Source organism: Miniopterus natalensis, chromosome 9 (assembly GCF_054644295.1).
Source record: "Miniopterus natalensis isolate mMinNat1 chromosome 9, mMinNat1.hap1, whole genome shotgun sequence".
Classification (NCBI taxonomy): domain Eukaryota; kingdom Metazoa; phylum Chordata; class Mammalia; order Chiroptera; family Miniopteridae; genus Miniopterus; species Miniopterus natalensis.
In genome coordinates, this window is record NC_142089.1 from 29,718,318 (window position 1) to 29,735,504 (window position 17,187).

At 39.6% G+C, this 17,187-nt stretch overlaps 1 protein-coding gene across 1 annotated transcript in view; it reads right to left on the reverse strand.

The window, feature by feature from the left end:
* FAF1 (Fas associated factor 1) overlaps positions 1-16,109 on the reverse strand; it is a 276,569-nt gene extending 260,460 nt beyond the window's left edge. The window contains exon 1 of the mRNA XM_016214169.2: positions 15,997-16,109. Coding sequence (XP_016069655.1) covers positions 15,997-16,041 — 45 coding nt within the window. The 5' untranslated portion in view covers positions 16,042-16,109. The remainder of the gene's footprint in view (positions 1-15,996) is intronic.
* Between the last annotated feature and the right edge of the window lie 1,078 nt (positions 16,110-17,187).

Below are 17,187 nucleotides of genomic sequence, written 5' to 3' on the forward strand. Positions count from 1 at the left end.
AAGAGCCTTAAAGAGTCTATTTATGCCTTTTCTTTCAGCTATTGTCATATATTTTACTTCTACATAAAATATAAAACTCTACTATATACTGTTATTTTTGTCAATTGTTTTTAATTATGAAGAGACATAATTTTTATATTTACCCACATATATGTCATTTTCAGTGCTCTTTACTTCTTCCAAAGGTCCCCATTTCCATCTGGCATTGTTTCTCTTCAGCCTAAAGAACTCCCACTAGCATTCCTTATAATCTTCAGGTCTGTTGACAACAAATCCTCTCAGGTTTTATTTTCTGGAAATCTCTTCACTTTTACTTTTGAAGGATAATTATGGTAGGTATAAAATTCTAGCTTGATCATTTTTTCCTTCCACACTTAAAGATCATTCCATTGTCCCCTGTATCTCGTTGTTTCTGATGAGAAGTTAATTACCTTCTTATTATTCTTTTCATGGAATGCCTTTTTTGTCTCTAGATATTTTAATCCTCCCCGGAGGATATTTTTTCCATTGCTTTTTCTAACAGAGTGGAAGGGAGGGAGGGAAGGACAGAAGAAAGGAGGGGGTGGGGGCAGAGAGGGAGAGAGAAACACCAATGTGAGAGAGACACATCGATTGGTTGCCTCCCGCATGCACCCCGACTGGAGCCGGGGATCAAGTGCACAAACAAGGTACCCGCCTCTGGCTGGAATCGAACCTGGGACCCTTCTAGTGAACACTCTAACCACCAAGTCAAACTGGCTAGGGCTTTTCCTCTAGATATTTTAAGACTTTTTCTTATCTTTGGTTTTCAGTACTTTGACTATAATGTGCCTATGTGTGACTTTCTTTGTATTAATCCTACTTGGTGTTCATTGAACTTCTTGAATCTGTACATTTATCTCATGCACCAAGAGCCTGAAAATGTACTGAAAAATCTTACCAATTAAATCTGCACCCAACTGGACATCTCTGGGGATTTTATTTTATTTTATTATTTTATTTATTTTTTAATTAATTTAATTTTTTTTAACTATATCTTTATTGATTTCAGAAGGAGGAAAGGAGAGGGAGAGAGAGATAGAAACATCAACGATGAGAGAGTCACTGATCGAGCCCACAACCCAGGCATGTGCCCTGACCAGGAATCGAACCCGGATCGCCTGGATCCCAGGTTGACGCTCAACCGCTGAGCCTGGAGATTTTATTTTTAAATATGAAGAATGCCAGGAGCACTTCGAAAGAGGAGAAAAATTAAAAAATTAAGACAATTACATACCTATTACTTTGCCATCAATTACTGCAAATTTTTAGAACAAATTCTTAGAGATGTTGACCTATAAATCCTTAGAAGGGAAAGTGTATGATTATGAATAAATGACGCCAAAGGAATTTTTGATCATTTGACTTCCATATCAGGAACAAACGTATTTCCTAAATCTAGATTTTAATAAGGCAACTGACAAAATTTCTGTGATTTATTCTTAAAGACAAAGTAGTAAAGATGAATGCTATTAGCCATATTGTATCTTTGTAGCATGAATACTTCCATCTAATTTCAATTTAATTTGCTTCAGTTCAATAAACAATGGTAGCCTGACATTTGGAAGGCACTGTATTAGGTACTAGCAATACAGAGATAAATATGACATATTCCAAACACTTAGTGTTAACTAACAGACTGATGTTTATTTACATATGCAAATAACACAGCTAATCTGGCTTATATTCTGATGACAAAATCAAGATTCAAAAAAATCACATGCTTCTCACGTACATCTTATTTCAACAAGCTTGAAACTAGTTCAGTTCACCTTAATATTCAGTGAGAACACACTATGTGTCAGGAGTGTGCTAGGCATTAGGAACACTAAAATGAATAATATATAGCTCCTGACTATAAAGAACTCACAAATTAGTAAGAAAGACAAGTAAACAAATATTTACAAAGTAATTTAATAGGTACAATGACGTATGTGTGTTTAAGAATTGTAAATACAAAGGAGGGAGTGTCATGTAAGTCTTTATAGGAGATAATGTCTATGCTGAGTATTAAGGGAGAAATAAAAAACTGGGAGGCAGGCAATGGAAGAACTGGCAAAGGCAAGAGACATGAAATGATGTGTTTAAGAAAATTACAAGCATCAAAGTATCACTATAGAACAAAAAAAGTATAGGCTACATATAAGGAAAAATGTAGATTACATATGGCCAAACATAAAGAGCTTTGTTAGCCATATCAATGAACTTGACCTCCATCCTATATAAGCAATTGAATATGGGGTTCAAGAGAAGTAAGGAATAAGGCAGTTTCTTTGGGAGTCAATAGCACATATATAATGGATAGTTAAAACCAAAGAAAAGGTGATTATCCAAAGAGACCATATGTGATGGGGTAGCGTGGAAAGGAAGGGGGAATAAGGACAGATCCTTAAGATACATTAACATTTAGGAGAAATATAAGGGAAAAGGAGAGAAAAATAAGGAACCACTCATAATAGGACATAGGGGTCAATGAAGTGTATTTTAAATTGAGAGTTGCTTGATAAGGTTTTAAATTGGAAATTGGTTGAAGAGGGAGCCAACAGAAAGGGAAATGCAGAAGCCAAAGAAAATGTAAGAAAAATTTCATATGGAGCAAATTCCTAGACAGATGATTAAGAACAGGTAGAGGAATGGAAGTTAACAACGATAAATATAAAGTACTCCACTTACCCTGAGATACTCAAATGATTAAATTTACGGTGAGGGAGACAGCCTCACCTGCACTTGTAGCATTTTAAGTTACTATCCATTAAATATGTAATAAAATTGTAAGGTGACAGCATTAATAATAGAATGTGCAAAATTAGCAGAGAGGCCATTTTCTACTCTACTCCAAACCTCTTTTGGTTTTTTTGTGTTTTTTTTTTTTAAATATATCTTTATTGATTTAGAGAGAGGAAAGGAGAGGGAGAGAGAAAGATAGAAACATCAATGATGAGAGAGTCATTGATCAGCTGCCTCCTGCACACCCCTGACTGGGAATCGAGCCTGCAACCCGAGCATGTGCCCTGATCGGGAATCAAACCCCGATCACCTGGATCCCAGGTAGACACTCAACCGCTGGGCTCCAAACCTCTTCTGAAATATTGTATTGCCTGGCCGGGCATGGCCCAAAAAAAAACCTGGATGCAACTTCGATGTGTTATTTAAAAGCCAATCTTGTAAAGTGCAGTACGTACTATTTTTTTCAACTACTGTAGTTATAATGATAGAGGAAGGGAAACATGTTCCCCATTGGAGAAGGGGAGGAATGAACCAAAGAAAAGTAAGCCACATCCCTTTAATTTCTTTGAAATTTCATTTTCTCTTTTAAATTCATGCAAAATTTAGATTTACTTCATGAGAATTGTTTTAATTTTTTAAAACCACATAATTCTTTTTAAGTTTCTTTTAAATTGGTGCATCAAGATGTGCCTATTCATCTGAACTGTCAAAAGTTAACTCTGAACACTCTACTGTTTGCTGCATTTTTCCTGTACCTGTAACGTGTCTTCTTTAGAGAGGGACATACATGTGCTCCCAGTGTTTACCTGCCGCTTTTCTATGTCCAATGGTAGAGCTGTAACGACTCAGAAATAAACTGCTCAGAATTAATTCTAAAAAAAAAAAAAAAAAAAATGTCTATTTACTGGTTAGCTTGGAGTACTCCCTAGCATACCCATTTAAGAAATGTGGATATATAAGATCATAGACTTGACTTTGGAGTAGAGCACACCTGAGTGCAAAACCCAGCCTTGTTATGACAACCTGTCATTAAATAATTACTTAACCTTTTTACACATCCACTTTTTAATCTTCAAAATGGGAATAATAACAATGGCTATCACAGATTAGATGGTACATACTGATTAGGCTTCAGGTGTGGTTCTGAAAGACAAAGAGCATTAATGTCTTTCTCTTCCCCAAACTTTCTGGGTTCTAAGGTATTCCCTCCCAGGTGTTGAAGCTGTTACTTTCCCTTCAGTGCCACAAAATCATTAGGTCCCCTTCCAGTAGCTATAACTTCATCTTTTTCCCAGTCATCATCTCCTAGTCACACTCAAACCTCTCATTGGAAAATGTTAGGTACAAGAGGGTCAAGGGAATTTTCTAGAACCTACAGAAACCTATTTATGGTCCCCACTGACCCACAAGGGTCACTCTAGAGGGGCGCAGCAAGCAGTGTACTCAACTTAGTCATTATCCTTATGATCTAGGACCATGTCAAACCAACAAGAGAATCCCAGGTGGCTGAACCAAAATTAAGTTTGAATCCCCTAGGCCACCCTTTGGAGAGCTGCCACACAGAAGGTGTACCAATAGGTTGGCCTTGGGTTGCTGCTAAGAGAGAAAAAAAAGCATCATGACCAGAAATGGTCAGGATGGAATCCTGAATTTTATTGGCTATTAACCTTCTACCCATTCTGTCCTGATCATTACCCCAGAAGTGACCAAAATGAGATCCCTTTCTGGGGATCGCTACATTCAGTGACCAAAATGACTGCTGTTCCAACATTCATCCACATACCAGATGCCTATGGATGGAAGGGAGCATGGAACGTCCCTCAAATATCTTTACTATCAGCTCACTGTTGAGAGGCTTTAACAAAAAGAAGTGCACCATCATCAGACTGAAAATGGTCCAAAAAACCTGAAAACATAACACATATTAGTTTCAAGGGCCACAATGGTATGACCAGTCACCTAACTGGGCTAGAATAGCAACACCATAACCAGAAAAAGTATCAACAGCAGTGAGGTACCAGTGATACCTCTGAGAGGGAGGTTAGAGGCACAACATATTCAATTTGCTAAAAGTAGACAGGGGCCAAATCCCATGCAAGGTGGCTTCTCTCATTATGTGACAAACAGGTCAACTTTTGGCAGGAGTCACAAGTCTGGCAAGCAATAGCATCGTCTGCATCAGAAACATAAAATCTTTTAGTCTGCACACAGTTAATGATAGTTGATGTGCTGTGACATTTGACAAAATAATAGATCTAGGCAACAATGATGGCTCTGGGCAGTGTAGGCTCAATAAGAAGCCTGATTCCAGTGGGCTTCATGAGAGAAGAGGCCCTTACTGTGGGGATCTACAGGAGCGATCCAGAGAGCTTGATCAGCAACTATAATTTGTTTCCATAGTTCCAGCTTCAAAGAGAGCTGTCTTTAATCTTCCAGTCTATAGTTTCCAAGTGGCAGATCAAATAGGTAGGACATTCGTTGGCAACAGGGCCAGCAGAAATACGAGTTTCATGAGGGAAGAGCACTGGCCAGAGCTATAAGAACAGCCTTTACTTCTGTCCCCTGAAGAGAGCAACTACATCCATTATCAGAGTGCACAGCCGGTACATAGGCTAAACAGCCCCAGAAGACGAGGACACGCAATCAGTTTCAGCATGGCTGAACCACTGATGCACCAGGCTAGGTTTAGGTAAACCTCTATGAACTGAGGACCCCATTCAGTCAGCGGCATTGCTAACAGTGAAGTGGGGAATAAGGCCTCCTCTAAAGCAGAGGCTGAGCCATACACATTATGTACCCCCATCCTCTTATCTCAGACAAAGCAGTGAAAGTTCTAACAACTTTGCATTCTGCCCATGGAGGTTGCAAATATGCCTTCTTTCCCATGTAAGTGTAAGTGTACAAATGTCTGTAAGAGTTGTCTGAACAGAGGCAGAACCTTCTGCCCAGCCTGGACAAATCTTAGTACTAGAAGTTACATAGGGTGGAGTTCGAACCTTAGCCTGACAGATAAATTAGTGGAAAAAAATCCCCCAACCAGACAGAATATTTGAAGTTGTTGAGAGTTAGCAACAGCCAGAGGAATGTTCAGGGAGCTGTCTTTCAAACTAATTCTTGGTACTCAGTCTGCAACCATGTCCTTAATTCTTCCTCATTACCAGGCAATAAAATAGAGAACCACTTAACAATCTGGTCAACATGTCTGCTACCAATTCCCATGGGCTTTCCCCAAATTTTATTAACCAACCCATGGGGCCCTCACCTTCCTTTCAAAAGTCATGTGTCTGTCAACATTCCATCCTTATTGCCAAAACTATTAAGAGCAGTGAAGAATCTGAGATTTTACCATACTTGCAAGCTAACAAGTTAGCCTGCCAGTTTCATGGGTGCTGGCAAAAGACCTAGACTCCTGGGTTGGAGAAAATGAACTTTATGACTCATGGCAATATCAATAGTTAGAATATCAGCATTTTCTTACACAGTTCCCCAGTCCTATTTCCCACAGGGCAACACAAAGTAGGCCAACTGACACCTGCACATACAGTGGACTGCACTACAGAAGAGATACCCAGAGCCTAGAGAACCCAAATCTTTTAAAATGGTTACTATGGGATGCTTTGCCTGCGGAGCAGCCTTCTCTCTGTCCCACTGCTTCACTAATAAACTCATTTTCACTTTAAACTCTTTAAAAAAAAAAAAAAAAGGATACTATGCATGCCTGCTCTTTGCTCCAGAGGGAGACACTATATCTTCCAAGGCTGCTCACTATACAAACATCCTTGAAAAGACAGAAACAAAAGCAGTCAGTGCCTCTGCTCACAAAACATAGAGAAACCATGGAGAACTGTATCACTAGATCCCAACACAGGGTCACTATGGAATTTAGATGTTAAGAGCAGAGCACAGCCCTAGCTAGTTTGGCTCAGTGGTTAGAGTGTTGGCCTGAGGACTGAAGGGTCACGGGTTTAATTCCAGGTCAAGGGCACGTATCTCGATTGCAGTATCAATCCCTGGTGTGTAGGAGGCAACCAATCAATGTATCTCTCTCACGTAGATGTTTTGCTGTCTCTTCCCCTCCACTCTCTCTAAAAAAAAAAAAAAAAAAAATCAATGGAAAAATATCCTCCAGTGAGGATTAACAAAAAAAAGAACCTAGCACAGTAGCTGGCACATACAAAGCAATCAAAAGCTTGATGTTACCACATGGCAATGGGCAAGGAGACACCTGACTGGTGATGTTGCTCTTATATCAGTCAGGGGCGAAGCAGACTTAGTCCTTAGTTCATGCTAACCCTTGATTCCTGTGTTGGTGGCTAGAGCACTTTAATGCCTGGGGCACATCTTAAAAAAAAAAAAAAAAAAGGCTACATGGTAATGTTATTATTCCTCCCCCATTAAACGTAAAATTAGAATGCTCAATTGTGTCTCCACCTCACTTTAACTGCATTCCAAAGGATACAACTGAAATTGACTTTAAAAAAAAAAGTTGAGCCCAGTTGGGCGTGGCTCAGCGTTTGAGCGTCGACCTGGGATCCAGGCGATCGGGGTTCAATTCCTGGTCAGGGCACCTGCCCGGGTTGCAGGCTCGATCAGTGACACTCTGATCATTGATGTTTCTATCTCTCTCTCTCCCTCGCCTTTCCTCTCTCTGAAATCAATAAAGATTTAAAAAAATAAAAAAAAAAGTTGAACCACTACTTTTCCCTTAGGAGAAACAGGGTAGAAAGCCTAAAGGGCACAAGAGACAAAGCTTTCTCTCACTAACACTCTTCTATTACATCTCAATCATTAAAGAATCCAGGGAACCAGGGTAAATTACAGAGAGGAAAAACAACAAAACAAAACAGGTGACTGAAACCTAACCCTAAAGCCATTAAGGTACACATGACCTGGAAACTTTTCTTCTTTTCTTCATCACAAACCTGACATCTCATTCTTTATATCATAATTATTCCTCTATAAATGCAAGTAAATATAAAAAGGCAGGTGCAATTATTCTGTTAATTTTGCCAGACTCATATAAATGGGGTCACTTCGAAGTCATAATCCTCAATTCAATAAATTTTAATTCTCTCAATGACAGATTTTATTTTTATTTTTTAAATATATCTTGATTTCAGAGAGAGGAAAAGAGGGGGAGAGAGAGAGAGAGATAGAAACATCAATGATGAGGGAGTCATTGATCGGCTGCCTCCTGCGCGCCCCTGACTGGGGATCGAGCCCACAACCTGGGCATGTGCCCTGACCAGGAATCGAACCCCGACTGCCTGGATCCTAGATCGATGCTCAACCACTGAGCCATACCCGGCCGGGCAATGACAGATTTTATTACTCAAAATCATATATCAGCAAGGATAGATGCTTAAAAATACATAAAAATGTACAATTCTACTGTATTCATTTGTACCATACCAACCAATATTCATAATATTCCTTCAAAAAACATTCACTGAGTACCTCTTACTAGATACTGTAGGAACAGACGGTTAATACCCAGGCAGTTGTTCACTCAAAGAGCTGACAGTAGGGGAAAGAAACATGTAAAGTGATTATTGACAATGTGGCATAAGACTCAAAAGAGAAACACAAGATACATAAGAAATGATTAACCCTACTGGACACAGATGTTATAAGCAAAAGGTAGGAGGTGGATTTTGAAAGATAAATACAAGTTTTCCAAAAGGGACATTAAAACAAAAGGGGTTCAAAGACATGGAGTCATGAAACAGCATATTCCATTGTGAGCATCAAGCATGTACTGAAATATTTATTTTTCCTATGTCATAAAAATGGAACAGTACTTAAGATCACAACATCAAAGAATCATAGGAATGGATGTAACTTCAAAAGTCATCTAGATCAGTTGTTCTCAAGTGTAGTCCTAGGATCAGTAGCATCAGCATAACCCTGAGTCCTGTAAGAAATGCAAATTTGCAGGCTCCACCCAAGATCCAGCGAATCAGAAACTCTGGGGTGGGGGTCCAGCAACCAGTAGTTTAACAAGTCCAGGTTATTCTTATGCAAGCTAAAGTTTGAGAACCACAGATTTACATCTAGTGTTTTCAACACTATTGACATTTGAGGCGGATAATTCTTTAGTTTGGGAGGATGTCTTGTGCATTATAGAATGTTTAGCAGCATCCCTGGCCTCTACCCACAAGCCAGTAACACACCCTAGTTTTAGCGGCCAAAAATGTCTCTAGACAGTGCCTAATTATCCCCTGGGGAACAGGAATCATCCACTGTGTTGAAAACCACTGATCTCAATCAGGGATCAGCAAACTTTCCTGTTAGGAGCAGGGTAAATATTTTTTTTCTATTTCTCCCTCCCTTCCTCTCTCTCTAAAAAAATAATTTAAAAAAAGATTTTAAAACTTACATATAAAATAAATTAACAGTGCCTGGCACATAGCAGACATGCTATAAGGAAGGAAGAAAGAAAAGGAGGGAGGGACAGACGGACGGATGGAGGGACACATGGGAAGGAAGGGAGGGACTGTCCGGCACTTTGTCTGGTTATTCCTAGGCTACCATTCGTTCCAGTCCAGTGCCACATAGGCCATACAATCAACTACTAAATTCTGCTATTGAAGGCAAAGGGCAGTATGTAAACAAGACAATATGTAAATTAATATGCATGACTCTCTTCCAATTAAGACTTTATTGACCAAAAAAGGGTGATGGTCTGGTCCTCAGGATGTAGTTTGCTGATCCCTAATCTAGATCAGTTACCTAAATTATAATGTCCTCAACCCCACTGCTGCCAAGTGATTGTCCAGACTATCTGAATACCTGATCTAGTCCATTCTTCTGTTTTGGGGTAGATATGGCTCTACACAAACCTCAAATTTATAGACTGAATAACTGAAACCCAGAAAGGATAAATGACTTTCTCAGAGAACCACAGCCAAAACAAAAAGCAAAGCAAAAAAACTGGGGGAAAACTAGAACTCCAGTCTGCTTAAGTGCAATGTTCTAACTGCTTCCGATGGAGGTGTAACCATGTATGTTTATGGTATTATATATAACCATATAATAACCTGTGAGGCATGCAAATGTTCTAGTACTTTGCAGTTACTAAAATCTAGAAAGAAAAGTACTGGTTTCATTGCGGTGTGGGTGGGTGATAACTTCATTTTAAAGGCCCAGTCAGTAAATATTTTAGGCTTGTGGGCCATAAAGTCTCTGTCTCAATTGCTCACCTTGGTCACTGCAGTGAGAAAGCAGTCATAGACAATAAGTAAATGAATGAGTGTGACTATGTTCCAATAAACCTTTATGTACAAAAACAGGCAGCCAGCTCATAGGTTGTAATTTCCTGATCCCTGATCATAAAACCAGTTTGGCAAACAACAAGCATCAACCCAACCACGCTCAAAAATCTCAAGACTCTGACAACCTGTGAGCTTAAAAACATGGCACTGGATTGGAAAGAATGGTAGCCTAGGAATAACCAGATAAACTGCCAGTCCCTCCCTTCCTTCCCCTGTGTGTCCCTCTATCCCTCTGTCCCTCCTTTTCTCCCTTCCTTCCTTATAGCATGTCTGCTATATGCCAGGCACTGTTAATTTATTTTATATGTAAGTTTTAAAATATTTTTTAAATTATTTTTTTAGAGAGAGAGAGGAAGGGGGGAGAGAGAAACATCAATTTGTTGTTCCACTTATTTATGCATTCATTGGTTGATTCTTGTGTATGCCCTGACTGGGGATCAAATCTAGAACCTTGGTGTATTGGGATGAGCTACCCAGCCAGGGCTTATATTAAGTTTTATCATGTGGAGAAACTTCTGAATGGTGAGTCTTGTTTTCCTCTAAAGCTCCAACCTACCTGACAACCTAGAAAATGAATACTCTTATGTATACCTGGGGAAAAAATCTGTTTCAAACCAACCCATGACCTTGGACAAGTCACTTCTTTTTCCTCGGTATCAACTTCCACAAAAGGAAAATTGAGAAGCTGGAAATAGATGATTTCTGAAGTCTCCTGCAGAGAACTAGTATGTATCTTAAAGTTGTCAAAAATGAAAATAACAGCTAAAATGTACTGAATACTTTCTATGTCAGACATCTGTGTTAATTACATGAATTAACACATTTTTCATATGAGGAAACTGAGGCAAAGAGGTATGAAGTGATTGGTCAAAGGTCACTAGATGAGTGAGTGGCAGAGCTGTGATTTAAATTCATGTGAACTGACCTCAAAATCCATGCTGTTAACCACTAAGTACAAAATTTTATTCTACACATCAAAGCCTTATTTTCCCAATGACTGACAACCCAAACACTAAAACAACATGATTTGTTGTTTATAAATAAAGAGAAGAGAATAGTGAAGAAAGAAAAGAAAGCATGGTAACAAGACTACTTTCAGTCATGGTACTCTATCTCCCCCACAAGGTAACCTCCCAGTAAATATATCTGACGGTCCATTAGTTAGGTCCCTAATCCACAACATCACAAAAGATACCCAGCAGTGTGGGTTGATAGTATTTATACTCCCACGGTCTGGCATCCTCTTTTGTAGAAGATATCTCTTTGTGTCAAATGAAGGAGGAAGAAGAAGAAGGAGGAGGGAGGGAGGGAGGGAGGGAGGGAGGGAGGGAGGGAGGGAGGGGAAGGAAGAGGAGGAGGGGCATTCACAGCTTCACTTAGGAGAAAAAATTATATGAAGGGGCAGAAACTACTTGCAAGTGAGTTACCAGTAGTGTCATGGAAGGGTCCATGTTTTAAAGACAAGTTGACAGGCACATGAAAACTTAAAAGTCCCATGGTGATCATCCAATATATGAAAATGTATAAAGCAATTTAGGAAACAAAAGTATTACTAGCTGGAAAGACCAGAAGGAGAAAACAAAGGCACAATTGTGTTAACCAGAAACCATAACTGAAAGTAACATAAAAATCAATGCTAAATTAGAAAAGAAATAAAAGGATTCCTAATCTGTGACCACTGGAACTAGGTTCAAAAAGAATACTTTTTAGCAAGGCAGATAAGGTTTTGTTCCTGAAAAAGTTTGAAAGAAAATACTACTAATGAGAGTAGTATAATGATCTTTATCTTTATATTATCAGTAATAGAGAAACATAAATAGAAAAATATATGAGACCAACATGTGAGACTAATTATGTTATGAAAATATCATCTTAGACCACCATCCACCCCCATCCACCACTACCACCACCACTCCACCATACCACCACCACCACCACCACCACCACCTTTAAAAAAATGTTAAGGAATTCTCAATTACAAAACGAACAAGATTTGGAACTTTCACCTAAAAGCATCTCTTTGTTATAAAAAGACATTAAGGAAGAAAAAAAAATCTCATGATTCATCAATGCCTGCCTGTTTTCTAAACCCCGGAAATTCCTTTACACCTCCTCCTGGCTCTGGCCAGCCAAAACTGTAGGTGTACTACTCTATTCATTCCTTTACCAGCAACATACTGTGCTAACACTATTTACATTTAAAGCTAATTTTTGTTAGACTATTCCAAATTCTAGAACTCACTTGCTCAGAGTTGAATTTACAAATAATTGATTTAAAAGACTGCTGTAATTCTCTCTAATAAAAATTTTCGTGGTACAGCCATTATGGAAAACAGTATGGCGGTTCCTAAAAAAAGAAAAAATAAAAATATCATATGATCCAGTACTTCCACTTCTGGGTATATACGCAAAAGAATTGAAAGCAGGGACTGGAACAGATATTAGTACAACATGTTCATATCAGCATTAATGATTCACAATAGCCAAAACATGGATAAAGGTGTCCATGAGCAGATAAATGGATAAACAAAATGTGGTACATATATATATATATATATATATATACAATGCAATATTATTTAGCCTTAAAAAATAATTTCTGACACGTGCTGTAACATGGAGAAACACTGAAGACATTATGCCAAGTGAAATAAGCCAGTCACAAAAGGACAAATACTATATGATTCCACTTAAATGAGTTACATAGAGTATTCACATTCATAGAAACAGAAAAATGGAATGGCGGTTGCCAGGGGCTAGAAAGAGGAAAGAATGGGAAATTACTGTTTAATAGATATAGAGTTATAGTTTTGCAAGATAAAAGGAGTTCTGGAGATGGATGGTGGTAATGGCTGCACAAAGTGAATGAACTTAATGTCACTGAACAGGACACTTAAAAATGGTTAAGACGGCAAATTTTTGGTTATATGTGTTTCACCACAATTTAAATTTTGTTTTAATTAGGAGCTGTTTTTATTTGGGGGAATAATCTTTTAGAAGACAACTTGGAATATATTTGTTTTGTAATGAGTTCACTTATCTACAAAGTCCCAACCCTATCCTATTAAGTCTCAGCTATAATCTTCCATCCACTACTTACCCAGTTATAAGAAACCAGGTTTTATTTACATACACACACATATATAAACATATATATGTACATAATTATAGCTCAAGACTTGTCATCTGGATACAGTACTTGAATGATACTGGTTTTTTCCACAACTGAGCAAATCAATTTCCCCACCCAAACTTGAATAAAGTAAAATTATGTTCTATTTACCTCATATTATTGTTATCCACTGATTTCAACAGAAACCCTTTCTGTATTGAGTTGAAACAGTTAAAGACAATACAAAAATCCTTCTCAAAAGCTTTTCCATATTTAGACCTTGAACTTATAAGAACCTATTATCCAACAATGATCAAAATCTGAAACTTATTTATTTTTAAAATCTAATCACATTTAAAAATCATGTCCCTGTCTAGAAACCCAAAACTGAGCTCCCAAAACTATTTTTAATTTTCACAATCATATGAAGTAAATAGAATATAATTTTACTATGTTCCCTTTTGAGTGGGGAAACCGATCTGCCCAGTTATAGAAGAAACCAGTTTCATCCAAGTATCCACATTCCAAGTCTTGAGCTGCAATCTTTAACATAAATTACTGTACCTGGTTCCTGAAAACTGGAGAAATGCTTTTTTTTTTAAAGTTAATCCTATAAAAATCTTGTGAAATTTTTTAAAAATAGGTCAATTTTAAAACTAAGTCCACAAGAACAAGTTGATCCAGAATCATCATTTGTAAGAAGAATACAAGGTTCCTAAACATACACAAAAGGCTAACGTGCATAAGATGTGTATAGTTTTCTAAGTAACTTTTTATTCTACCAATGTTTTCATATCTATTTAACAATATGAAATTAGTTCTCACCATTTAGCAAACAATTGTTCATTGCAGATGCATAAGCTTTTTTCCATTTTGTAAATAATTGTTCACAGAATTGCCACTGGTGTGAAGAGAAAAACTGATTAGAATGTAGTATGAATGTGATCAAAATGCTTGTCCCAAATGCTTGTCAGAAAATCTGATTTTGCCTCTAAGTACAAGAATCCTAAATTTCCTGTCCTTGGCCAATATAAGGTTGACAATAAGCATAATAATTGTCATAAGTAAGAACAGAGCAAGCAAACAAAACAAAAAAGAAATTAAAAAATTTTTTAAAAATAAAAAGATGCCCAGCCGGGCGTGGCTCAGCGGTTGACCGTCGGTCGACCTGGGATCCAGGCGATCAGGGTTTGATTCCTGGTTAGGGCACATGCCTGGGCTGCGGGCTCAATCAATGACTCTCTCATCATTACTGTTTCTATCTCTCTCTCTCCCTCTCCTTTCCTCTCTCTGAAATCAATAAAGATATATTAAAAAAGAAAAAGAAAAAAGAAAAAAGGAGAGCAAACAGTTAAAATTATTAACGTAGAAAGCTTGGTGAAATCAAAACAAAGTTATAATTACCTTAAATTTTAAAGCTTTTAATGAGGTATACTACACTTGTTGCTGTCAAAAGCCATTTCTACCATAATATAACAATTTTATAATAGAATAAAACCACTCCTCAAAATATAGAGTCCTTTTTCAAACCACCACATTCTATATTAGATAAATGACTGAATTGGAGAATACAAAAAAGAAGATGAGAAGATTTACATGGGCAAAAAAATCTCAGGCCAATCCTGATCCTACAAAACACCAAAATCTGTGGTCAACTTTTAGTTTCAGAACACTTCTGTCAGAGTTTGGAAGTTACAGTATAATCAAATGCAGATAGGTGCATATTCCTAATATATCAGATACCAGTGGATAATCAAAAGAGCAAACTCTGGAAATGGCCATCAGAATATTAAGTTGGGAGGGGGGCTTAAAAAAAAAATCAAAGAAAGAGGGAGAAGAAAAGCCCTACAAAATCTCAGTAAGGGAAAAATATGATCTACAATGCCAGTGTTAGACTTGTGCAATGGTGACAGTGCTAAAGAAAGAGGAGAAAGTCTGCCTGTACATAACAACAGCTTCTAAGTTAATGCCAAAATGAATGGTTAAAAAGATCTCACTACAATATTTTCACCAAATATCAAAGGCAAAGGTGGTGTTCATAGGGTATTGGTTCTAACTCCAAGTCTTTCACAATGCATACAGTTCTACTTTCAAAAGGCCTCCCTAAGATATCCCAGTGTCACTACAGTTGAGCTCAGTAAGGGGATATAACCTTTGCATATCCTTTAAATTATTCCTGGAGAAAGGACACCAACCAAGCAACTCAAATCTGTGGGAAAGGGGAATCTGCAAATATGAATTGGTAATTTAAGCTTATGGATTCAATGCAAAGATACTGTGGTAAATATAATCTATCTGCATCCTCTTTATATTCCTACCCTCCAAAGATTCCAATAAGGCATCAAATAAACATTTTAATGTTTATTTCTTCTTGAAACCGACCAGGATGCCCCCCTACCCTCTCCAAATCCTCCTCACCATTCTTTTTTACTCTCTCCTAAATACAACACACCCACACCCACACTCCATACAACACCCTCCTCATGGAACAACCCAAACTCTTGACCCAAAACACCCCATACTTTAAAAGCCCCACACTTAATACTCCCCAATTCTACACATTCTCCATATAATACAGGAAACACTACACAGTCCACATACATAACCCAACTGCCATAACACCCTTTCACCCTACAAATCCCATTCAAGCCAGCTGTACATAACACATTTTACACACACCCAACACAGCATACGAATTACACGTTCTCCCATGCCTCACCACACACACACACACACACACACACTCTCTGTACCATGTAAAACCCCCAACCACTGCAGTGCTCATACACTGGGAAGAGGCCACCCTTCTGGCACCGGGAACCCAAGAGGTTGGAGGTGGTAGAGGGACAGGGCCAGATACTTCACCTGAAAATCCGCCAGGATCATCTCCCGGTCCATGTTGGACGCCATGGCGGCAGCCGAGTTCCGCCGCTCCGGGAGCGAAGCGCGCACCTGGGAGGGAGACGGCGCCTCCTGCGGCCGTCGCCACCTTCGCCGCCGCCGCCGGGCGCCGAGGGGCGGGCGGACGAGCCGGCGGGCGGGCCGGCGGACTGGCGGGCGGGGCAGCGCGGGAGGCTAGGAGCTCATGCACTTGGTAACCTTCAGGAGCCCGGGCCGCTCGCCTGCGCCCCGCGGAGCCCGCGCCGCAGACGCCCAGACTGGGAGGTTCGTGCGGATGCGGGTCCGGTCTTACTGTAGCCGGCCAGGATGAAGTCAGGCTGCGACAGCACGCACCAGCTCCTGAGCCGCGGCGAGACCGGCGGGGCGGGGGCGGGGAAATCGAGCACACAGGCAGGCGGGCGAACGCCGCGGCCGCCTCCGCCTCCTCCTCTTCCTTCCCGGCCGCCTCCGCCCCTGGTTGGCCAGCACCACGCATGTCGCACATTTTGCCTGTCATCGAGGTCGCAAAGCGCCGCTTTGCGGCTGCCACGTGACTGCCCTTCTGTCAAGCGCTGGGCGCGCCACTACCGGGCGGGGATCCGCGCGCTGCTGCCGGGGACGCCAACCTACGATTGCGGGAGTCCCGCAACAGGTTATTCCAGTTTGGAATGAAGCAGAGGCCTCGCGGCACAGCCGCCCCTGGCTGGGGCCGGGATCAGATTCTGCGCTTTACGCGGTTACTTAGTCAACACACAGACACATCGAGGTTCACAAACCAACTCAGCGCACTCTGACAGCCCGTCTAACGAACAGCGTTTCATAAATGTACGTTTTCTCTAACAAAGTCTCACCAAAATACAACTTCATATACAGTCTTTTACGTTCAACCTCACTGTCAAAATCAGTTTTCACACTGTCACACTTAAACCCAATCCCCCTGACGCCTGCATCCTCAGACTCTCAGCAACTGGGAGGTAACCAGGCTGCCATGGCAGACATGGGGAGACAAGGAAGCTGAGAAATGTGAGAAAATAGACCCCCCAAAAAGAGCATTTTCTTGTTAGTTGTGAGAAATTAAAACCTTTCTATTATTTTTTAAGTCAGGGACATCTTACAAATGGGGAAAATGAGTCCAACTTTAAATATAGTGGGTCAATTGAAATACTTTCAGAAGTG